The following is a 23,081-nucleotide window of genomic DNA, read 5'->3' as shown; positions in this document are numbered from 1 at the left end:
CCACAGAGAAGCAGAAAGTAGAATTTCTATTTTGAAACAAACGTGGATTACGTAGATGACGCAGAGGAGGGCAAGGTTCCGATGTTTGAGATAGGTTGCGAAAGTTTCAAAGACGGGAGACGCATGCATGCATGTGTGTTTGTGCAACATGCGCATATGTTGCGAATTCAGCAGAGCAAAACTGTATGGTATAAATGTATGTCTATACATAAGCGGGGCGAGGGACGAGGAACATGTGCAGGCTTTGGGGTGAGGCGTGAAAAGGGTGTGAATTCTAGAACGTGTGGCTTGTCAAGAGCAGCCGGAGCAAGGCGTATTGCAACTCTAACTAGCCATTAACCTTATTGTATGATAGGCCCGGGAGAAAAGGCGAGGGCATTTGGGGTCTGACTCGCGGGTCACGGCATCTGACAGCAGGGCACGCGTGCTGCAGGAAGGGAGAGCGACAGGCCGAAAGTGATGTCGATCTTGAAGAAGGTTAAATGAGCATGGATGGCACATAGGCTAGAGGGTGCAGCAGTGCACACTACACTAAGTAACACATGCGTGTGCCAGGAAGTTGTCGGGACCGTTTCCGACGCCGTTTCACATTGCTAGGGCTAGTGCAGACGAGAAGGCTGATGCAGTGCAGCGGAGGCCAAGGTGAATGTGCAAAGGCCTGTGCCAGGGTGGACATGTGTAGCGTGCCCTTGAGTCGCGTGCAGCGATCGCGGACAGGCCAAGCCAAGTACGAGGAGGGGGTGGAAAGGGGAGAGAGAGTTGGATAGATAGTATACTTACAGGCTGTTGCTGGGTAGGTGGCTCGGCGCAGAATGAGGCCAAGCCAGTGTGAGCGCTGTGCAGTGCCTGCAGCGCCAATCCCTGGTCAGCCAGCGCCACCCCCGTCTTTTTCCCAACTGCTGCTCAGCATGGCCATGGATGAATGGGATATATGGATGGATTGGTATATCTATCTGGCGAGCAAGTATGTATCTGGATAGATACGCCCGTCCGTACATATAAATAAACAAATAGCACCCCGCCGCCACGCCGGACCCGCGGCACCACACCCGTTCTCGGCGCGTTTGGGTGCTTGCAATCCATCAACACTATACATACATACATACATACATACATACACACAAGTCCTTAGATACATACCTAGATACATGCGTACGTACGTACATAATGTTGCAAAGCCACCCATGGCCGGGGCTTGTGACCGGGGGCCATGCTGGCCTTGATACGACGACTGTGCTCCGAGCTTCATGCAGGCACGGCTGCTACCGAACGGCGCTGTGAAGGCCATCACCGTTATCCTTTGCTGCCTCTGAAACTTTTGCTTGCCCGTTCATCGCCGCCCATACGCCCTCCGAGACGCGCAGGCGACGCAGACAAGATCGTCCTCTTCCCTCGCGTCCCTCGCGCCCCGCTTGTTCTCCCTACCTCTTGCTTGCGTATTAGAGTACTTACACACTACTATCCCCAGATTTCCAATTCGGCAATCCCATCAGGGGCATCTTGCAGCCCAGCAGCCCAGCCCACCCCTCCCCCATTATTACCACCCTCTCCTGTTGCTGCTTACCCCCCCGTCCGCTTCACCCGCCTCCAGAGACAGCATCCTCTCGCCCAGAGCCCCCGCGACACCAGCCCGCTGCCCATTGCTCGTGATGCTCTGTCGCCGACTCCCCCCTCCCATATAGCCCGACACGTCTGGTGCCATGCCGAGCTGGAGACCACTCCCGCGTATCGCGTTCGCCATATGCATATATCCCTTCCAGCCCTCGTCGTCCGCCGACCTGCCCCTCGAAATTGGCGATGAGTTGTACATAATTGAACAGGGTGGGCAAGATGGCTCCTGGTACCGCGGTTACTTGGTTGCGCCGCCCTCGCTGCTGGCCGGCCTGACGAGCGTCAAGGGCCAGACGCTCGAAGCGCGCGTCTTCTCGGGCATCTTCCCACGCGTCTGCGTCGAGGTGCGCGAGGTTCTGGGCGACAGCAAAGAAACGCCCTCCCAAGACACTGCCAACGACGCCCGCCGCGCCAGCACCTATCCACAGCACACCAACGGCGTCGTCACGCCCACCGAGAGCACTCGCACAACTTCTCCCTTTGCAAAAGCCTCGATCGCCCATGCCCGCCAAAGCTCAAAGAGCGATGCCGTCTCGTCGCTGCCATATCCCACCATCGGCCGCCCACCCTCCAGCCGCAGATCGAACAGAAAGCGCGCAGGCAGCACCCACTCGCAGTGGACTGCCCGTGAAGAGCATCTGCAGCAATTGGCCCTCCCCCTGTCGCCCATATCAGACCCAACCGCCCCACGACCCCCCGCGCCCGTGCCCATGCTCAAGATTGGCGACGAGACGCCCACATCCGCCCAAGAGCCCTTGGTAGACGAAATCGCCTCGTGCCTGCGAGAATGGCATTCGACAAAGGTGCACGAGCTCCTGCTTGCACGCAAATATGGCTCGCTGGACAAAATGTCTACGCTCGTCAACACACTGGACACGGCACGCCGCCAACTGTTGCACAAGGTGCTTACCGCAAAAGAACTGGAAAAAGTGCGTGAAGAAACCGTCTGGGACCTAGTTGCCGGCAACAAGATGCTGTGTGGGGATGTCATTGTGCGCAGCCCTTCGCAGCGCGGGCGCATCTTGACAGGCGACGACTCGGCCATTGAGATTACCAAGTTGCAGTCGATGATGAGCCTCCTCGACAGCCGGCCCACTCCACAGCTTGATGAGCACAATCTGCATCACTTGTTCGTCAGTCTCAAGCATGTGGCTGGCGACGTTGTGCCTGGAGCAGCTCAAATATGTATGCACCTGTGTCTCAAGGCACCTGGTGCTGCACCGCAGCCCCTCTCAGAGGCCTACTCGTTCGACTTGACTAACAAAGACGGGACAGCCGTGTCTTTGGCTGGCGACAAGCTGCGCGCACTGCTTGTAGATCTCAGTTTGACTGACATTGGCGAAGGCGCGGGATCTGGCTCCACACTATATCTCGTCTTCAGACTCACCACTAATGAGCCTTTGCGCTCGTCCTCGGCAGGCGACAAGGCTGGCTCAAGCAGGGAAACGACTCCGAGTAAGACATCGGGGGTGCAGCCTTCCCAACAAGGAAGCATCAAGGGCGGCAGGCGCAGCGTCATGTTTGGCGGATCAAAGAGGAAAGAGTCAGTCAACTCACGACAAACTGACTCGTCTGAAGAGCGCCGACATCAAAGCTTCGACCAGAACCGCTCCCAGACAGCCGAGCCACGTCCGGGATCGGCTACAACCGCAACAACACGAGCAAGGGCTCTGTCCCGAGATCAGAAGACGCTAAAAAGAACGGTCGCAGTTGGCGTCGTTCCCGTAAACCAAGTCTTGCAGGCACGCTCCGAGGCAGACCGCACTGTTGCCATGTTTTGCACCGCAGCACCTGGCGAGGACGTTTCCGAAGATGGTGGTGACTGGGACAGTATACTCCCTGAGATATACCCTAGCGCCAGTGGACAGTATACGCGGGATCCCCACATTAGCCGCATCACCATACACCTCAAAGCCTTTGTCGAGGCCGATGCCGAGCGGCTCATTCAAAAGGTCCCGACAGTGCTTCACAACATCAAGCAGTGCCGGAAGATTGGCTTCTCGGGTGCTCCAACGAAACCCCGTAGTGACATCTACCTGACGCTGGTCGAGCCTTTCCTTCCGAAAAACGCCTTTTTGGCTCACCCAAAGACTGGCTCTGTTCCGTTGGGACAGACTTCTCCCATGAGCAACCTGCAGCTTACCATCGAGGTTCGGAAGAGCTCCGGAGAACGCATTGAAGGCTGCATCTATCCGTCCACGAATAGCGCAGGCCACACAGCCTGGCGCACAACAGCAGCTCAACGAGGCGAAGGCTGGAATTCGACCATAAGGCTTGCCATTGACCCTCAAGACGTGCCTGGTTCACACCTAGTCATGAGTGTTGCTGATGCACCTGGATTCCCATTTGCCCTATGTTGGATGCCACTCTGGAACCAGGACGCCTTTGCCCGCGATGGCGACCACGCCTTGACCTTGTACAAATACGATGAATATACCTCGGGCATGATTGCTGGCAAAGGCGCCTACCTTGGCCTGCCATGGAGCGCCAAGAAGAAGGATGAGCATGTCATGGGCCCAATGGCTGCCGTTCACGTAAAGACCTTTCTCTGCAGCACAAAATATTCCCAAGACCCGACAATACTAGGTCTCATCAAGTGGCAAGAACAACCACCCGGTGAACTCGTAGGATTACTGCGCCGATTTAACTTCGTTCCGGAGATTGAGATTGTCAAACTTTTGAGCGAGGTCTTCGATGCCCTCTTTGCTATCCAGAGCCATTATGCTGGTAGTGATGAGTATGAGGATCTAGTCTTCAACGCCGTTGTCATTGTCTTAGGCATTGTGCATGACCGACGCTTCAACCTTGAGCCCCTTGTGGATCAGTACGCTCGGACTAAGGTGTTCCACTCGCTCGTCACTTCATGTCTGATGCAAAGTCTCGGTCGACTTCTAGCCAAACCTACCGACCCAGAGAGTTCCCGGAGGCTACGTGCGACCTTCAAGGTTGGCAAACTAATCATGAAGTTCCTGGTCAATGCGAGAGAGAGGCAAAAGGCAAAGGAAGAGAGTATCGGCATCAAGGACAGAGCCCAGTTCAGCAAAGAAATGAAGGCGCTCTTTACATCACTCGAATCCCTGATGAAGAACCAATCGCCTGTTCTAATCGGCACCAAGACCATTTTAGTCCAAAACCTTCATTCTTGGATCACGGAGCTAGAAGGATGTATGCCTGCCACAGAAGTCTTCAAGCTGACTGCTGGGTTCATCGAATCCTCTTCCGATGTACAGGGCAAGCTTATCCTCTACAAGCTCGTTCTGATCCATCACCTGTCGGATCTTCAAATCTTCCGCCCGCCTGAGGTACGTCGCATGCTCTTAGCAAGCACAGTGCAGTGGCTAGCTCCATACTGGGGTAGAGTAGAGACTGTTACCGACCAGTGGAAAGACCAAGTACGTCTCTGCTGCTCGGTCGTGGCGTCGCAGGTGGATGAACTTGGAAAGGAAGCTCCCGAGTACATGCCAAAACTAGTTGAATCATACCGCGCCATACAAGCCACACCTCGGCCACCCAAGAAGACGCTCTCTTTATTATTTCCAACAAGTTACCCTTTCCAGACACGGCCCACGACTGCTGAGGCTTCGTTCGACGAGGCTATGGCTGAGATTTCGGCTGTCCTTGCAGCAATGTCGAGTCTACCCTCACTCCTGCACCCGGAGTGGCCCAAGGAGGAAACTGCCGAATTCTTGTTTTCGGTATTGCAGGTGTACATTTCCATTCTCGATTGCGAGGCGTTTCCCAGCTCCTGGCTGAGTGTGCACATCTACCACCACAAGGCCACCATGCGTGCACTAGAGAAACTCTTCAACATTCTATCCGACTCGTTTCTTCCTCTCCCTGATGAGGCCGACAACTTCAGCACCGAACTGTGGCGCGCGTTCTTTGATGCGTTACTGAAGCTTGTGGGCAGCGATGCGCTTGCGTTGGAAACATTCCCAGAGCAGAAGCGCCGCGCTGTGTGGAAGATCGCTGGCGATGTTCGTGAACACGGCGCGGATTTGCTGCAACGTAGCTGGGAGACCATTGGTTGGGAGGCGACTGCCGAAGACAAGGCCCAGTACGGACTTGAGAAGATGGGTGGCTTCCAAGTGCAATATGTGCCCGGGCTTGTGGCGCCCATTGTGGAGTTATGTCTCAGTGTTCACGAAGGTCTGCGCAGTGTAGCCATTGAAGTGCTGCAAACGATGATCATTAGCGAATGGACGTTGAGTGAAGACCTGGCTCTTATACAAGCCGAGATGATTGATTGCTTGGACAACCTGTTCAAGACAAAACACCTCACCGAAGCCGTCTCGCAGAAACACTTCATCCAAGAGCTGATTGAGCTTTTTGAGCCTCTTGCCCACAACCCTGAAGAAGAGTTGCTCGGGGCCTTGAAGAACCTCATTTCCACCGTCGATGAGCTGCTTGACCTGCTCGTTGCTGTGCACAGCACTGAGGCCACTGGAGAAATCTTCCACATTATGGACACACTGCACCTGATGGAGTTCTTGAAGGACATGCAGAAGGAAGACATGTACATTCGCTACGTGCATCAGCTTGTTGAACTTCAGGCCGACGCTCAAAACTACACCGAGGCAGGACTTGCGCTCCGACTGCATGCTGAGCTGTATGATTGGGATCCAAACTTGACTGTAGACCCACTTACAGACCCGAGCATGCCACCTCAGTCTGCATTTGAGCGAAAGGAACAACTCTACTTCCAGATGATTGACCACTACGAGACCGGACAGTCATGGGATAACGCGTTGGCTGCTTACAAGGAGCTTGCGATACAATACGAACACAACATCTTCGATTTTGCGAAGCTTGCACGAACCCAGCATGCCATGGCCAAGATCCACGAAAGTATCGCCAGGGGCGAGCGCCCCAATCCCCGCTACTTCAGGGTGGTGTATAGAGGTCTAGGATTTCCTCCTGGATTGCGGGACAAGCAGTTCATCTTTGAAGGATCCTCCAATGACCGATTGGCCTCGTTCACGGACCGAATGCAACAACAGCATCCTTCAGCACAGATCATCAATCCCGGTGCAGAAGTAGACGTCGAAGGCCAGTACTTGCAAATCTACCCGGTCAGCCCGCAGAAGGACCTGACACATCCAATCTACCAACGAGCAAAGGTGTCTCAATCTGTCAAGGACTACTACCTGCTATCTCGACCATCTCACTTCACGTCGGCATCTCGTCGTTCGCCATCAACCTTCAATCCGAGAGAGGCAGCTGCAGAGAAGAGCCTCTACACCACAGCCGAGAGCTTCCCAACAATCTTACGAAGAAATGAAATCGTTGCTGTAGGCACTGTGACACTTACACCACTGCAAATGGGCATTGAGCGCACATCACGCAAGACAGTAGAGCTCCTTGCTATTGAAAAGCGCATTTCAGATGGCGACGACACAGCTTTCAACATGCTCACTCAAGAACTCATGTATGCTGTCGACACGAATTCACGAGACTGCGTGGCCAATTATCATGACTTGCTCCCGCCACTGGATCATGCAGAAGGAGATGATGATGAGATGTCCCAACCTAATCCTTTGGAGAACGCCATGAGAGTTGCCTTGATTGACTATGCTCTCATTATTCGCCGCTGCTTGTCGTTATATGTGAGGCCTGCTCAGCAAGCCACCAAAGCAGACCTTTCACAACGTATGTATCCTAGAAAACACACTATTGTTGACACGGTCTAACCATAGCAGGGTTTGAGGCGGCCTATTCTCGAGAACTATCCGCTCTATTGCCTACGAACATTGCTCCAGCGACACGATCCCCTACTGGCTCATGGCTGGCGGCAGCTACATCGCGTTCACAAGTAGCAAGTCCGGCACCTGATGAGAAGATAGCCAATGGAGACAAAGTAGCACCACCAGTACAAAATGGCCGGTCTTCCCGACAAGATAAGAAAAGACACAGTCTAGCCTTTTTGACCAAAGATTTCCTCTTGGGAGAATCGGAGAAGGAGAAGGAAAAAGACAAGGACAAGGACCTCAAGGTGGAAAAACCAACAATTGACGACGACGCTTCAACCACAGTCTCGTCTGGTAGCCGCAACAAGGAACCATCAAGCCGCCATCGGCTGAGCTTGAACTTCCTCAATTCTACACCTAGCTCGCCACAGCCAGAGGCACTGCCAAGCTTCCCAAATAATGGCCGATCGAACATGAGTGACAGCAGTCTCCCGCGGCAGTCGAGCGCGCCACGACCGGACACGGTCAAAAGCCAGAAGAGCGATAAATCACTAGCGTCGCGATCAGGCAGTGTGAAGAAAAGACTCAGCTTCATGAACATTTCGAAGAAGAGTAGCAAGAGTAGCGTGCGGGGGCGCGTTGATGGTACCCTGATGGAGGAGTAATCTTTTTTTCTTTGTGTTACAAGATTTACTTTGTTTGCTTTCGCGGCAGCTTACGAGTTGCTTAATGCTTGTATACATTACAATAGTAGGGTTATAAAGGGGAGGGAATATGGGTGTGGGCCGGAGGGGCGTGCTTTGTGTGCACATCTGGCCCTGGGGGTTTTTTTTGCGGCGGTACGCAAATCCTGTACAACACATTGGCGATGTTTTTGTTTATACCCTTCCTGTGTCAGTTTCGATACATAGCGCACGATACATATGAAAATACTGCAATTGCAATGGTTACAACGGACTAGATGTGGCTGTGTGCAAGGCGTGAGCCGTAAATGGTGGAGGTGGTGGGGCTGGTGGCGGTGCGCAGCTATCGATAGCGTACTGCCAGGATCCCTGCCAGCTCAAAAAAGTTCGAGAGGCCCAAAAATTGAGCACTTGTCGCGCGCAACAGTCTACACCCACGTGGAAGTTGGTCGCAATGTCGCTCGACGAGAGACTGTCCAAGATCCGGGACAACCCGAAGCTTCAAGGCCAGCAGCAGGTATGATTCACTTTCGTCTCGTCTTTTTCGCCTTTGCTGCGAGCGCCGCCGCTGACCTTTGCAGACCCATGTCTTGCTCTCAGCCATCGAAGATACCCTCCGCCAGCAAAACTCAGAATTCACGCCGACAGCCTACTTCGCAGCCTTGCTGTCGCTCCTGGCCCGTCAAATCACGGCCCAGGGAATTGCCAACAAGGACACGGCCACAGCGACCATCTACCTGCTTGATCTCGTCACCCCCCATGTACCCGCCCCGCTGCTGCGATCCAAGTTCACCGATATCCTCACCAACATCGCGCCCGCCCTTACCGCACAAGATGCTGATGCGCCACTGATCAGGTCCTCGATAGGATGTCTCGAGTCGCTTCTGCTCGTGCAGGATGCGCGCGCTTGGGAGCTGCCACAGACGACCATCAGCCCGCGTAGGGCTGTCGCGGGACTACTGCAGATATCAGTCGACCACAGACCCAAAGTGAGGAAGAGGGCACAGGAAGCGCTCAAAAAGGTGCTTGCGAACCCGCCACCGAGCCCTGCGCTAGACCATCCCGCAGCAGACATGTGCGCTGAGACGGCGCAAAAAATGCTTAAGGACATAGCGGCAGAGGCGGCAGCCAAGGCGCGCAAGCATAAGGGAAAGAGGGATGCAGAAAACAAGGACCCCGATCTGATTCATGCACTGCAGCTCATTAAGACGATTGCTATGTCGTCTGGCGGCTGGCCAAGTACCAAGATCGACGTGTTGTGCGAGCTGCTGCTCAACATCTCCAAGTCGAGCAACGAGTTCTTGACCATGGCTGCTTTTGACATTTTCGAGGTCATTTTTGCAGGCATGGCCAATGAGCTTGCGTCTGCTAAGCTTCCCAGACTGCTCGAAGTCATCTCTGAGTTACAGCCCTCCAAAAACGACTCACAGCTGCTTCCGCCTTGGATAGCAGTCGTATCACGCGGCTATGAAGTTTCTGCTCAGATTGAGCCCGAAGAGACCTTTATGAAGTTACCCGAGTTGTTCACCACCATTGCCGAGTTCCTCACATCCTCTTCGCACAACATCCGTATCTCTGCCTCTGAGTGTTTAATCTCGTTTATCGTAAACCTTGTCCCCGACAGCGTTATCCTCGAGCCCTCTGTATTCGACGAGAAGACACTGGAAAAGGTTGCTAAGGTTGCCCAAGATCTCTTGAGCGTCAAGTATCAAGCTGCCTGGATGGAAGTGTTTAATGTCTTTGCCGCGATGTTCGAGACTCTAAGATGGCGCTCAGATCCTATCCTCAAGCCTGTGTTAAGGGTTGTTGGAGACCTCAGAGGCAATGACAGCTTTGCGGGCAAAAAGGAAGCAGATGCAGTCATTTCAAAGGCAATTACTGCAATGGGGCCTGACGTTGTCCTTGAGATACTCCCTTTGAACTTACCGCGGCCACCACCAGGACAGACTGGACGAGTCTGGATGCTTCCGCTCCTTCGCGATTCCGTGCACAACGCCAAGTTGTCCCACTTCAGAAAACAGATGGTTCCGTTGAGCGAAGAGCTCTACCAAAAGGTCATAGATCACGGCGAGAAGGAAAAGACAATGGAGATCAAGGTCTTTGAAACAGTCGTACAACAAATCTGGTCAATCTTGCCCGGCTACTGCGATTTGCCATTGGATCTGGTCGAGGCGTTCGATCAGACCTTTTGTGAAATGCTGGCAAATCTACTTTATGGTCAAGCTGATCTACGAACGGACATCTGCCGAGGTCTACAGAACCTAGTAGACAGCAACAAGGCCATTGTGGAGCTGGAGTCTGAAGACGATCTGCTTGCGCAAGCCCGTATCTCTAAAGCTGACGCGCAGAAGAACTTGGACCACCTCGCCACCTTCGCAAGCAACATGCTCGCAGTCCTATTCAACGTATACAGCCAGACTCTGCCACAGTACCGCGGCACCATCCTCAGGACCATCAATGCGTATCTGAGCATCGTGCCCGAGAGAGAGCTCATGGAAACCTTTGAGCGAGTTGCGACCAACCTTGAAGCCTCACTACCTGAACCTGGCTCGCAGACTCAAGCAGCCAAACAAAAGCAGGAAATAGGCCCCAACAAGATGCCGCCCATGAGCCACACCCTCATGGATCTAATCATCACAATCGCGTTGTACCTTCCCCGTGATAGTTATCGTTCGCTTTTCCGTATGGCCGAGATTATGATCAACCGGGAGAACGAGCCGCAACTGCAGAAGAAAGCATACAAGCTTATTCCTCGGCTTGCAGAATCTGAGATGGGTCGAGCAGCTTTGAGAGAGCGCAATGCGGAGCTGCAGCAGCTGCTTCTTGGGAGTGCGGAAAAGGCGTCAGCTCCTGCACGAAGAGACAGACTCAATGCGCTATTCCAAGTTCTTGAGTCTTTGCCAGAGAGCGACCTTCACTTCATCCCTTCTATCCTTTCTGAGGTCGTTATCTCGGCTAAGGAGACTAACGAGAAAGCTCGAGAGGCTGCCTATAACCTGCTTGTTGCAATGGGCGAGAAGATGGCGCAGGGCGGCCAGGTCGTGCAATCCAAGGTACCCAATATGCCTGCCGATGCCCCCACAGTAGAGGCATCACTCGAGGAGTACTTCACAATGGTGTCAGCTGGTCTGGCCGCTACGACACCACACATGATTTCTGCATCCATCACCGCCGTCACCCGTATACTTTACCAATTTCATGACCAGATATCCAAGGAAACCATCACAAATCTCTGCGATCTCATGGATATATTCCTCCAGAATCCCAATCGCGAAATTGTCCGCAGTGTACTTGGCTTTGTCAAAGTCGAGGTTATATCATTGCCCGAGTCGCTCGTTCGCCCGCGTCTCAACACCCTTCTTAAGAATCTGATGGTTTGGAGCCACGAGCACAAGGCTCACTTCAAGGCCAAGGTCAAGCATATTGTAGAGCGTATGGTTCGCAAGTTTGGTGTGGAGGAAGTCGAGCGCGCCACTCCTATGGAGGACCGTAAGCTGATCACCAACATCCGTAAGACGCGCGAGCAGCGCAAGAAAAAGAAACAGCAGGCCGCGGAGGATGGCGAAGAACCAACTGAGAAGCGAAAAGGCAAGTTTGAGAGCGAGTACGACCAAGCTGTATACGGCAGCGAAAGCGATGAAAGCGAGGGTGACTCTGAGGACGAGTTTGTTAAGAGTCAAAGCAAACAACAGCGCGGTGGCGCAAAGGGCGGTAACACCTACATCATCGAAGATGAGGACGAGCCTCTTGATCTACTGTCCAAGCGCGCTCTCGGAAACATTTCCTCAACAAAGCCTCTGCGTCAACGCAAGCAGCCAACGAAGATCAAGGCGCGCACGAACGAAGACGGCAAACTCATCCTTGGCGAATCAGATGACGAGACAGAAGTCAAGGGCAAAAAATCAAAGAAGCAAGCTGCCGATGACGAGGACGCCCTTATGGATATTGATGACCAAAATACGTCGCTGGAGGCAGGCATCAACGCCTACGTTGACGCCATCCGCGGACGCGATGCCGCTCAAACCGGTCAGAAGGGACGTCTCAAGTTCAGCAACAAGCGCACTCATGAAGATGACGAAATGGACATGGACGATGATGGCGCTGAGGCAGACTGGCAAGAGATTCGCAAAGCAAAGTCCGGCTCAGGTATGGGTAGAGGCGGTGCAAAGAGTGGCGGTGCTGGGCAAAAGAATCAGAGGCGAGCATTGGGCCAGGAGAGATCAAGGGGAGGCAATGTCAGCGGTGGAGAGGGTAGAGGGGGGGCAAAGGGCAGGATTGAGAAGACAAAGTCTCCGCGCGGTAGAGGCGGAGGTGGGTTCAGAGGAAAGGCACCGAGTGGGAAGTGGAGCGGGCCAAAGTGAACAGTTGAACAGAGCTAACAAAACAAAATGGATTTGGGCTACGAGGGAGTTTTTGGGGTCAATTAATCTCGTTGTTCGTCTTGATCATGTATGAAATTCGATACCATCTATTGCGTTTGCAATCAAGCGACTGCGTGTCCCTTTTGATATCACGCTATTTCATTAAAATTTGTTGTCCAAGTGTTTTTTTCAAGTCAGAGGAGATTATGTTTGCTGACGGCGAGAAACTCACTACGTACTCCAGTGTCCGCAAAAGTTTCAAGAAAGAATGTGATGTCACACAGCGCAAAGTATGATTTCGAGAGGGGCAAATTGTGTAACGAGCAAGTGGCGAAACACAGGTTTTGTATTCAATCAAAGAACAATGTAAATCATTGAATATCTTGAGAGAAGATTCGTTCTTCCCATTTTCTTTCTGATATCACATGAAACGGTTCCTAAACCACATCTACACATTGACCCGACCTACTATGCCATCACCACCCAAGACCTCCTTATCATCTTCTTCGCCCCCAACTGCCCCCTGGAAACCCGCCCGTCTAGACGAATACCTCTCCCTCTCGCACGCCCCAAACGCAAAAGCCACATCCTCCATCGTCAAGCCCTTGTCCATAAAAGTCGACTCGGGACCCAACGGTAGCGTCCCGGGCTTCTTGCATCTTCCGCCAGCAACATCCAGCACCCCCGCCACCAGCACCGGCGTCATCTTCCTGTCCGGTGCGGGCGGTGGCGTCGTAGGTCCCTCGGCCATGTACCTCTCTCTGGCCGAGAAACTGGCGTCGCTCCCGCGGCCCATGGCGGCCCTGCGCCTTGACTACCGCTACCCAGCTTGCACTGCGCACTGCGTCCGTGACGTACTAGCCGCCATGCGCGAACTGCAGGATACGTACCACATGTCATCCTTTGTGCTCGTCGGCTGGTCCTTTGGCGGCGCACCCGTGTTCACAGTCGCAGGGCAAGACGAACGCGTGGTAGGATGCGTGGGTATCGCTTCTCAGACTGCTGATACAGACGGGATACAGTTCCTTGCGCCACGGCCTGTGTTATTGATTCATGGCACGGGGGATCGCACGCTGGGTCATAGTTGCTCGGAACGGCTTTACGAGGCGTATGGGAGGGGGGGAAAGAGGGAGTTGAGGCTTTGTGAAGGGGATGATCATGCGCTGACAAGGAGTTCACGCGAGGCGGAGCAGGTTGTGGGCGGGTTCGTACTCGAATGTGCGGGGTTGGAGGTGAGGGGGAATGGGAGAGGGATGGGCGAGGTGTTGGTGGGGGAGGAAGAGAAGGTAGAATTGATGTGGAAAGGGGGGGATTTGAGAGGGGAGGAGAGGGTGGAGTAGATGTTTGGGGGGGGGGAGGGGAGTTTGGATCGTATCGATACAGGATGATGGTTTGATATCTGCTTTTGAGCCGTCTTCGTTTGTTTTGTTATATGTCCGATTTGCCCGATGACAAGTGCATTATGTTTGCCTTTTCATTTCGTGACATTTGTCTGGTCGAATCCACTGATCAAAGCTTCGATGACTAGACACGTGAGTTTGCGTATTCGATAACAGTGTCGAGCAGAATCTAGATCCTTTCATCCAGGAATGGTCATCAGTATTGAACCAACGATCAATCTCATAACAAGATTCTTTGTTTAAATTTTTGAGAATTGGGATACTAACTCACGGTGAGAAGTACATACAGCACGTTTGTTCGAGCCTAATTTAGAGTTTGAAAAACGATTGCGAATGGCATAATCTGACACCTCTCGTTATGCCAACTTTGCGAGAAAACGAGATAATTAGGTTTCAGACACGCAGCTGATATCAATCTCGGCAATCTCGTGCCTGATCTGCACTGACTACCACGGCCAACGAAACACGCAACAGTCTCCGAGCCAATCGATTCCCTGTTGCTCTTTATTTGCTGTGTTGATCGCACTCGAGCTGCGATGGTCGCAACTATGTGTATGGTGCACCTAGTGAAGTTGCTCAAAGTATTATCCGCAACGGTTCCCGCATCCGATCAAATGCAATCTTGATTTTCTGCTTGTAGGAGCTAAATGGAGTCGGCGTGATTCCAGCTATCGAAGTAGAGAATGTCGCTTTTCAACATCACTCGGGGGAGCCTGTATGGCCAAGCTGCTCAACGGCCTTTGCATATTTCGTGCGCACATGCTTGATCCTAACTTGACGGCTATGTTGGCTTGTGTACGCAGAAACAAAGGTGTAGAATTCAGATAAGATATGCTTGGGTTGTTGCGCGCGTATGAAGAAAGTCGTTTGGGATTAATTGTTTGCCTGTGAAAGAGCATCTCGCCTGATGACTGCGCCATGATGCACTTCAACCTTGCAAACTGCATCTTGTGCCCTATCCTAGAAGCAATACTCACAGTCAAGCTATTCCCGTATCTTTTTTCCGGGCATCGGCAGCAATGACAACAACGTCTATGTTCTTACGAGACATGTCGTCTTCTTCACGCTGCTCAACAACAGCATATTGGTTTTCTATAACCTCGTTTTGTATCCCTTCTTTCTATCGCCACTGCGTAGCCTGGCGCAGGCGAAAGGTTTCATTCCACTCATCGGCCATAGTTGGATGTAGCTGCGTCAAGCGCCCTAGGAATCTTTTCTCAATTCCATGAAGGAGATACCCAGCGACGGTTTTATCATATTCCGAGGCATCTTCCATACAACAACGCTGATTACAACGTCGACGGAAGTGCTGGCAGACGTTTTTGTACATAAGAGCCACAATTTTGGGAAGCCACCGTTGAGGAAAACAATTATGAGGAAGATCATCGGGAACAGCCTAGCTACGGCTGACAGCGACGAGCACAGACACATGCGTAAAATCATTATACCAGCCTTCCACTTCCGGAACATTAGAGATCTGTATCCCATGTTTTGGGCAAAATTGACTGAGTTTTGTCATGCACTGAGCAAGGATTTTGGTGAGCGGTCGGATCGAGTACTAGAGATCGGGCACTATTCTACCCAAGTTACCATGGATATGATAGGCCTAGGGGGCCTGGGTCGCGACCTTAATTCTTTGCAGTATAGCGATGATGAGCTGGTCAAGATCTACGAGGATATTTTCGAACCAATGAAAAAGAAAGTGCTCTATTTCCTTTTCCATATTTTCTTGTCTCCTTGGGTGGTTGAACGGCTGCCACGGGGGCTTAACAAGAGGTTAAAGGTCGGGAGGAGCCGCTTGAGAAAAATATGTAGCGATTTTGTAGCTGAAAAAAAGGTCAAAATTAAGGTCGAGAGCTCAGGCAGCCAGAAAAGCCAAGATATTCTGTCGTGTACAATCAGAAGTAATGAATTCCCGGACGAGAATCTCGTGTACCACCTTCTTACGACCTTAGCGGCTGGGTAAGTCATGCCAGGAGCTTTTTCTTTTGGGCAACAGCTAACAGCTATAGTCACTAAACCACATCACCCACTTTGACATGAGTGTCGTACCTCATATCCCAACACCCAGGCATTCAAAGCCATCTGTGGTCAGAAATCTATGAATACATACCAGATCCAAAGGTGCTCTTAAAATCGGCCTTCGACGTCGCCGGCCTCTTGGAAAGCATGCCCTGCCTCAACTGCGTGTGTAACGAAGTGCTTCGACTCTTCCCCACGATTCCTATAATCATGCGCGTCGTTATTCGCGACACAACGGTTGCGGGGCACCATATCCCGGTCGGAACAACAGTTTATCTTGTTCCGTGGGCGACAAATTGCCACTCCACAATGCGGGGCCCAGATGCCGAGGAGTTTGTGTCTGAACGTTGGATCGACAAGGAAACTGGACGCCCGACCATGAGGGGTGGAGCAGAGAGTAACTATAGTTTTCTGACATTTTTGCACAGACCAAGAAGTTGTATTGGCGAGAGGTTTGCGAGGGCTGAGCTGCGGGCACTCATGGCGGCGTTGGTGGGTAGCTTTGCGATGGAGTTGGCGGACCCGCTGGAAAAAGTCGTCGCAGGTGGGACGATTACGAGTAAGCCGGTAAATGGGATGAGGCTGAAGCTGCAACCAGTAGGATTGGGCTTTGGATAGATCGAATGGCGTTGACAACTGTTTGTCCGATACGCAATACGTGGCGCTCCACTCTTGTCCATTGCCACTGTGGTTCTTTCGATATCCATCTCTTGGTGTATTATTGAGTACATAAGCGAGCGTTTATTTCTCCCCATATGAGATACGGTGACCCAGTGAAGGAAGGTGGAAAAGGGGATCAACGGAAAGGTGGGGATGTGGCTGTGCTAGGTCGAAGTCTGGGGCGTTGTCTGGTGGTCATGCGGAAAAGCCAAGGCGCGAAGGATCACCCACCAACGGCTCCACTGATCGATGTAAAAGTATCCGACCTTTTGCATGTATTTCGCAATACCTTGGACGCAAAAGGTTCGAGAAAACGGTGCCAGAGGATCGGCTAGTATCTCTCTGCTCGAGTCAGCTGTCCTGAGTCACGTCTGACCAAGCAAGCGTCACCAATTGGGCTTCCGATGTATGTGTCAACTCAGTCAAATCCAGGTTAATATGGCACACGTACCAAGCACACAACTATGTACACAGTTTCCCTGCTGCATCGAGCACATGATAGCTCGGTGCGCACCGGAAGGCCGTGTCCCTTAAGTCTGTCCATGTGAGCCTGAAGCCCGCACGGAGATGAATAAGTACCCTTTACGGGAATGATGTGCGAGGAAGATGCATGGTATCTATGCATGTATGAACGTACGTGCACTGGGGCATCAGAAGTGTATGTACCTTGGTCACTAGCACAGTCGGTGCAGAAGCAAAAGGGCCAGCCGCAAGGTGCATGGTGTCGCTTAAACCATCTACGTATGGCAGAGCGACCAGCGGTGGAGAGGTATCCACAAAAAGCAAGAAACCGATATGTACGCAATCGCGATGGGATCGCGTTGGGGTGTGTGGAGACATGCGATGCGTGCTTGGGGTCGAATAGACCTCTTGCCACTCTTGCATAGCATCAGCTCATATATGTACGGATGCCAGCGGGCGCATCAGCACCAAGGGGGTCAGGTAGGCGACACGGATGAAGCTGATTGGTGGTATTGGATGTCCGTGCCCAAGTACATACTCTCTCAGTGTGAGCACTACTAGAACCTTGATTTTGCTCAGAAGCGATTCCGAGCATGTGGTGCCATTTACCATCAGTAAGCCGGACTGTACTACTTATGTATGTACTGTATGTATGTAGATACATTCGATGGCTCGGCGGAACGCGCGAGACGATCAGGCAAGCAAAGCTGATCATCTTTGTTCATTGGCGCATAAACGCGGTATAGTTTGTTATTGGTCCGCGCCAACATGGGAGCCAATCATCACGACCCAACATCGCCTGTTAACTTTGACTTCCGAGGCTATCCTTTGATTTACGAATCCGAAAAACTTAGCTGTGTTCAAATGAAGGACCAGCAATCTTCTCATCAACCTACTATACAGTAGCATAGCTACCGTTATACCGTGCACTGTCCACATGGCCCTAGCATCTGTACATAAAAATACATACAATCGGCTGATTCATCTACTTGGGAAAGCTTGGGTACGATGCCCGTCGATTCGTACGTTGGTGTTTGAACCGGCGATGGTGTTTTTTTTTCTGGTACAAGAAGATGGCATCTTCCTCTCCGCGGACCTTACCAACGCCACTAAATCCAATGTGAGCAAAGGATATTAGCAGTCCAAGTTAGATGAGCAAGTGCAGCTCTCACCCTGGACCCCAGGTATATTAAATGCTCCCATTCTCGTATCAATTTACTTGTATGGTGTTGTAAATCCGAGTGTGCTCAATGGGGTTGAACTAGTCCATCCCTGGAGCACACACAGTGCCGCCGCTAATGGTCGAGTCAGTGAGCCTGGTAACGCATATTGTGCAACAGGGTGCCAGGATCGGAGACACAAGTCAAAACCCATGCAACTGCGAGGCCAACTTGTGCAAAGGATGCCCAATTTCCCCATGCAGGTCAGACATCGCTGTTGTCCCATATGTGGAATATTTGTGTATATGTGTGTATGTACGTACTTTCGCCACGGACTGGATGATGCGGAATGAGGGAAGGTAAGGCGCTCATGATGAGGTTGTACATGTGTGTAGTCCCACAAAGTCTCTCGTTGTCCCCGCTCTTGTCGCCATCGGTACTTCTTCTGATGCCGCCCGCCATTTGGCCTTGCTTATCCCTGGAAATGAGGTTTTCGCGTGAATCTGTTTGTCTGTTCAACCTTGCAGAGCGTGCTTTAAGGAAAATCGTAAAAACCTCAACAGGGAAGATCACAAGTCTTCCTCATGCTTTTAGAAGAACAGGTTTCTGCATAGAGAAAGATTTCCACTTGCATCTGTGATCCATAGAGCAGAAGAATCAGCCCACAATTGTCCTGACGACAAGACCTGAATCACCAGGGTCGAAGGCTGTTTTTGACGCTCTCATTGGACACGGCCATGTGCCCCGTTCCAAATTCCCGAGTCTATGGAGAAACACAGTATTAGCTCGATGGCCGAGACTGCCGGCCCTAGGATCCAAATAGGGCGCCCTTGCCCCGAATAACCACGTTTGGATGCACAGTGTACGCGAAAATTGGAGCCGCCAACGCCATAGGTCAAGGTCCCACAGTGCCCGACTCGATGCAGAGTCTTTGGGCAATACGTTGTTACTGTATAGCGTTAAACCCATGTCAGATAGACAAGCTGTACATCCTTTGAAGCGATTACTTCAACTTCGGTCAAAATAGCGCTGCCTTAAGACCATGGCTTCAAACGCTCCGGAATACGATCCCCAAGCCATCTACGGCCCGAGCTCGTCCACCCAACATAAGGTCGCTATTCCACGCTTACAACGGGTCGAAACTGGACAGAGTGGGACACAGGATAGGCGTCGAGTGCCTCGGGCGTGTACTGGAGTAAGTTTGAATCGTACACAGATGTTCCTGTGCAATCGTGGGGTGGCATGACCATGGTCTTTTCGACGATCGCCAGGAGCCGCTGTTGCCCGACAACTTCGATCTCTGTCTAATTTGATATGATTTCTGACGGCCTGTCTGCGTGTCTAGTGTCGTTCCCACAAGATCAAGTGTACAGGCGAGAAGCCGACCTGTAAGCATTGTGCGACCACGAACCGCCAATGCGTGTATATCTTGCCTCGGAAAGATCGATTAAAAACGTGGGGGTTTTCTTGTGTACCCGAACATAATTCCAGCGCTAACAGCCCAAGGGTTACGCAGCAATGTCAGCAGCTGGCTGCATTGCTGAGAGAAATCAGAGACCGCGCAAACGTCCAGGACAGTAATCGCATCACCGATCTTTTAGACGAAGTAAGCCTTTGCTGCCCACCCTCTTTATCTCCAGAGTCAACAAAGGCTCCCTTGTATTGACACAGCATAGATTGGAGAAGACTTGACGGAGTCCAGGCTGACGCCAACGCCGTCAAACTCTGACGTCGACGCTCAGAGCTCACACGGAAACGTTGAGTTGGGCAGCATCGATTATCTCGAGCATCTCGAAACTGAGGCTCTAGACTTGTTAGATGAAGACTTGCATAGCAAAGATGAAGCTCGGTCAACAGGCTTTGTGGGAAAGAGTTCAGAGGTGCAATGGTTGCGCGCAGTTGCACTCGCCCGAACCGAGAGAACAGACGGGAGTTGGGACAGTTCGGGACTGCCACGACGCCCTTCGTACGCTACCAGCAGCGAGCCGGTTAGTTCGTTCAGCTTCTGGACAGATTGCGATGATGTGAACATAGACTTCTACGTGGACCCGCATGAAATGCCGCAACCTCATATTGCCGAGCATCTGTGTAAGTCATGGGTGAACAGCATACTTCGTGTGATACATACGCTGACCCAACATGTTTAACCCTGCAGTACAATGCTACATGTCCAAAATTCACGATTCTTTTCCAATTCTTCCCCGTAGAGAATTCACGGAGCAGACCCGTGTATACTTTGGGGCATTACAGAGCGGGAACGCGCCAAGTTTGAATCCAAAGTGGCAAATCATCCTGAACCTCGTCTTTGCTATTGGAGCCAACTATGCACACCTAAACGAAGGCTGGTTGGCAAATGAGCACATTACATATCAAGCACGGGCGCGTGCTTTTGGGTTGAGTGAGGCTGCAGTGGCTTCTCATCCAGATGTGCCACAGATCCAAAGCTTAGGTCTTCTCGGATTCTACTGGCTCAGTGTTGGACAGGTCAATCGGTGAGTGCCTAGCCAATGTCTCTTTTGCTGTGTAGATTGAGGTGACGGAGGTGCTGACCATGCTAGTGCTTGGACAATCGTCGGCATCGCTCTGCGTTCTGCGTATTCCCTGGGCCTCCATGTGCGAAACGAAGACCCGTCGGCCAATGCGAAGAAACGAGAATCTCTAGTGCAAATCTGGTGGAGCCTATACTCTCTTGAGAGGATGCTCAGCATCATAACCGGTCGTCCTAGCATCGTGGTCGACTCATACTGTTCCGTACCATTGCCCATGACGAATCCTGAAGACGGCAGAGCAGAGGGAACCACAGCGGCCTATGTCAATATCGGGGATACATCGATATCGCACTTGGCCCCGTTTCCCGTCCCGTCCAATGTTGCCGCGAACCGTCCTGTGACACCACAGGGCTTTGCAAAACCAAGCACCAGTCCTGGGTTGTACTTCAGGGCTGGGGTGCAGTTGTCGATAATAACTCAGAACATTCTCACCTCACTCTATTCGGCTGGTACGATGATCCGGTCTCCAAGTGATGTTCAGCAGGACTCGACATTTTTGTGTCAACGCCTAGACCAGTGGGTTTCTTCGTTACCTTTGGAGCTCCGACCGCATGGAGATGGGCGAGGGCCTAGCGATGGGTTTTCTCGTGAGCGTGTGCTCCTTAAGTTTCAGTTTTGCAGCGCGCGTATCTTGCTTACACGACCATTTCTGGCTGCGCGACGGCAACCATGGAAAGATTCCCACGACGCAAGCTTTTCAAGAAGCATGGCGGATGGGTGCATTGAGGCCGCCAGGGCGATTGTTGCGTCTTTGCCCGATGATTTCAGCAGTCGAATTCATGAAGATCTGCCTTGGTGGTGCCTCGTGCACCACATGATGCAAGCAGTCTCCGTCTTCTTACTCGGTCTCTCGTATCCCTCATCGACGTCGTGCGAGGCTTCAGTGATGATTCATCACGTGAGGAAGGCGATATCTTGGCTCCAGCGGATGCAGGGTCCCGTGGCTGCACGTGCTCACCAAATAGCCTTCGACTGCTTTGAGAGGGTGGCTAGGCAGTATGGTGTGGATGTGTCGGATCTTTGGGACCGTAAAGAGGCGTCGGTAATACGAGACTTTCACTCCGACCCCGTTCCAGATGTTCGTGTGCCTCGGCCATCAACGACCACAGCTGCGGCGCCGGCTTCGACGTATGGGGGATACAACACCACAACCGGCGTCAACCCTGCACCCCATTCGGAAGGGCCCGGGTTCCATCAAAGCTACTTCACATTACAATGAAGAAAGTGGGAGATGCCGAGTTGATGCGGCAGCAGCAGCAGCATCAGTTGGTCTGCCGAATCTTGGGAGTAGGCAATACGTAGTAGGTAAGAAGGTTGTTTGCTCAAGGCTAGGGACAGACAAGCTTGACGTCATGCTGCCAACTGCAACACAATGCTAGTTGTGGTAACAAGGGTAAGAGGGGCAAGCACCAGCGCCAAAGACGGAGGTTCAAAATTGGTCTCGCGGCAATAGTTGCGAATACTGGTGATGACCAGGCCAGGTGGGCGGAACCGCGGCCAAAGCTCGTTCGTATCCAGAATCTAAAGACTGGAAACTTTAGCTGCAAGGCTCACGTTGAGGCTAGCTACATACGTATAAGTAGATGGAAATGGAATTCCCGATACGAGCGGATGGTGAAGCTGGCACTGGGGGATATGGGCATTAGCGGAAATTGACGCCCTTTCCGGAAGAACCAGGTTTCCTGTCCCTATGAGCCAAACATTAGACTTTACGCGGACGACGACGACAATTGATTAGGATTTGGCGAGACGAGGCAGGCAGGCAGGCAGGGAATGTGCTGGCTACAAATGGCATATACTCTGCGCTGGCCGTGGAGAGTTTGACGATGAGCGGCCGTGTATGCATGTACATGTGAGTTTGTGTGGGCATATCTATATACTATGCAGTACTACACGTGAAGACGTATCAATTGTCGTCAAAGGCATCTACAATGCTACTCTATCTGGACTTGGGGGGTGAGAGTCGGAAGGCTTCTGCCGCATAGCTCTCACCTTTGTGGAGCATGCGCCGCTGTGATTGGCTCCATCAAAACAAGGCTGCCTGGTGCTGCCTACGCACGGCTATGTCACGTGACGCTAGCGTGCCGAGAATCTAGCGCTTCCCCTTGGGTATATAAACTGCGTCTCCCTCTTCCTCCTTGTCTCTCGGCATCCAAGTGCTCGGGCTTTACGCTTACCAGTGAGGATTCGTCCGAGGTAGCGTTTTTGCTAGTTGAAAACTACAACTATGACCGCTCCAACTGGCCTTCGGGTCGGCTGGGAATTTTTGACACACCATGCATGCCTTGTGCTGCTTTTCGTTGACCATTGCGGCTTGCTGCTTTGTTGAAGAAGAGCCGTGGCACCTTGCAAGGCCGTGTTTCCGTTGCGACGCTCCAAAGTATGCAGGGCACTATCACTTATTACAACTGTCCATATGGCCTCCGTATCGTGGCAAAAGCGCAATGTCAGGCAGCCTCCGCTCAACCGGATTAGCGGGCGTAGCG

General features: G+C 52.2%; 5 protein-coding genes across 5 annotated transcripts; all 5 read left to right on the top strand.

Moving 5' to 3' along the window:
- Positions 1-1,555: 1,555 nt before the first annotated feature.
- COCSADRAFT_117209 (uncharacterized protein) lies at positions 1,556-8,254 on the top strand. Its single transcript, XM_007701836.1, has 2 exons — positions 1,556-7,260; positions 7,311-8,254. The coding sequence occupies exons 1-2, from the start codon at positions 1,701-1,703 to the stop codon at positions 7,961-7,963; spliced, it is 6,213 nt and encodes a 2,070-aa protein (XP_007700026.1). The 5' UTR covers positions 1,556-1,700; the 3' UTR covers positions 7,964-8,254.
- A 143-nt stretch (positions 8,255-8,397) lies between these two features.
- COCSADRAFT_190311 (uncharacterized protein) lies at positions 8,398-12,523 on the top strand. Its single transcript, XM_007701835.1, has 2 exons — positions 8,398-8,498; positions 8,563-12,523. The coding sequence occupies exons 1-2, from the start codon at positions 8,436-8,438 to the stop codon at positions 12,340-12,342; spliced, it is 3,843 nt and encodes a 1,280-aa protein (XP_007700025.1). The 5' UTR covers positions 8,398-8,435; the 3' UTR covers positions 12,343-12,523.
- A 289-nt stretch (positions 12,524-12,812) lies between these two features.
- Positions 12,813-13,682, top strand: COCSADRAFT_160397 (uncharacterized protein; the record flags this gene model as incomplete). Its single annotated transcript, XM_007701834.1, has 1 exon — positions 12,813-13,682. The coding sequence occupies one exon, from the start codon at positions 12,813-12,815 to the stop codon at positions 13,680-13,682; it is 870 nt and encodes a 289-aa protein (XP_007700024.1).
- Positions 13,683-14,967: 1,285 nt separating this feature from the next.
- On the top strand, positions 14,968-16,647 carry COCSADRAFT_357063 (uncharacterized protein; the record flags this gene model as incomplete). The annotated part of the gene is made up of 2 exons (XM_007701833.1): positions 14,968-15,704; positions 15,824-16,647. The coding sequence occupies 2 exons, from the start codon at positions 14,968-14,970 to the stop codon at positions 16,380-16,382; spliced, it is 1,296 nt and encodes a 431-aa protein (XP_007700023.1). The 3' UTR covers positions 16,383-16,647.
- A 2,136-nt stretch (positions 16,648-18,783) lies between these two features.
- On the top strand, positions 18,784-21,814 carry COCSADRAFT_171218 (uncharacterized protein; the record flags this gene model as incomplete). Its single annotated transcript, XM_007701832.1, has 6 exons — positions 18,784-18,824; positions 19,074-19,241; positions 19,553-19,652; positions 19,723-20,134; positions 20,202-20,538; positions 20,605-21,814. The coding sequence occupies 6 exons, from the start codon at positions 18,784-18,786 to the stop codon at positions 21,812-21,814; spliced, it is 2,268 nt and encodes a 755-aa protein (XP_007700022.1).
- Positions 21,815-23,081: the final 1,267 nt, after the last annotated feature.

This window comes from Bipolaris sorokiniana (genome assembly GCF_000338995.1).
Source record: "Bipolaris sorokiniana ND90Pr unplaced genomic scaffold COCSAscaffold_7, whole genome shotgun sequence".
Taxonomy (NCBI): domain Eukaryota; kingdom Fungi; phylum Ascomycota; class Dothideomycetes; order Pleosporales; family Pleosporaceae; genus Bipolaris; species Bipolaris sorokiniana.
The sequence above is the reverse complement of the archived record's forward strand: the minus strand, read 5'-3'. Positions and strand labels throughout refer to the sequence as shown.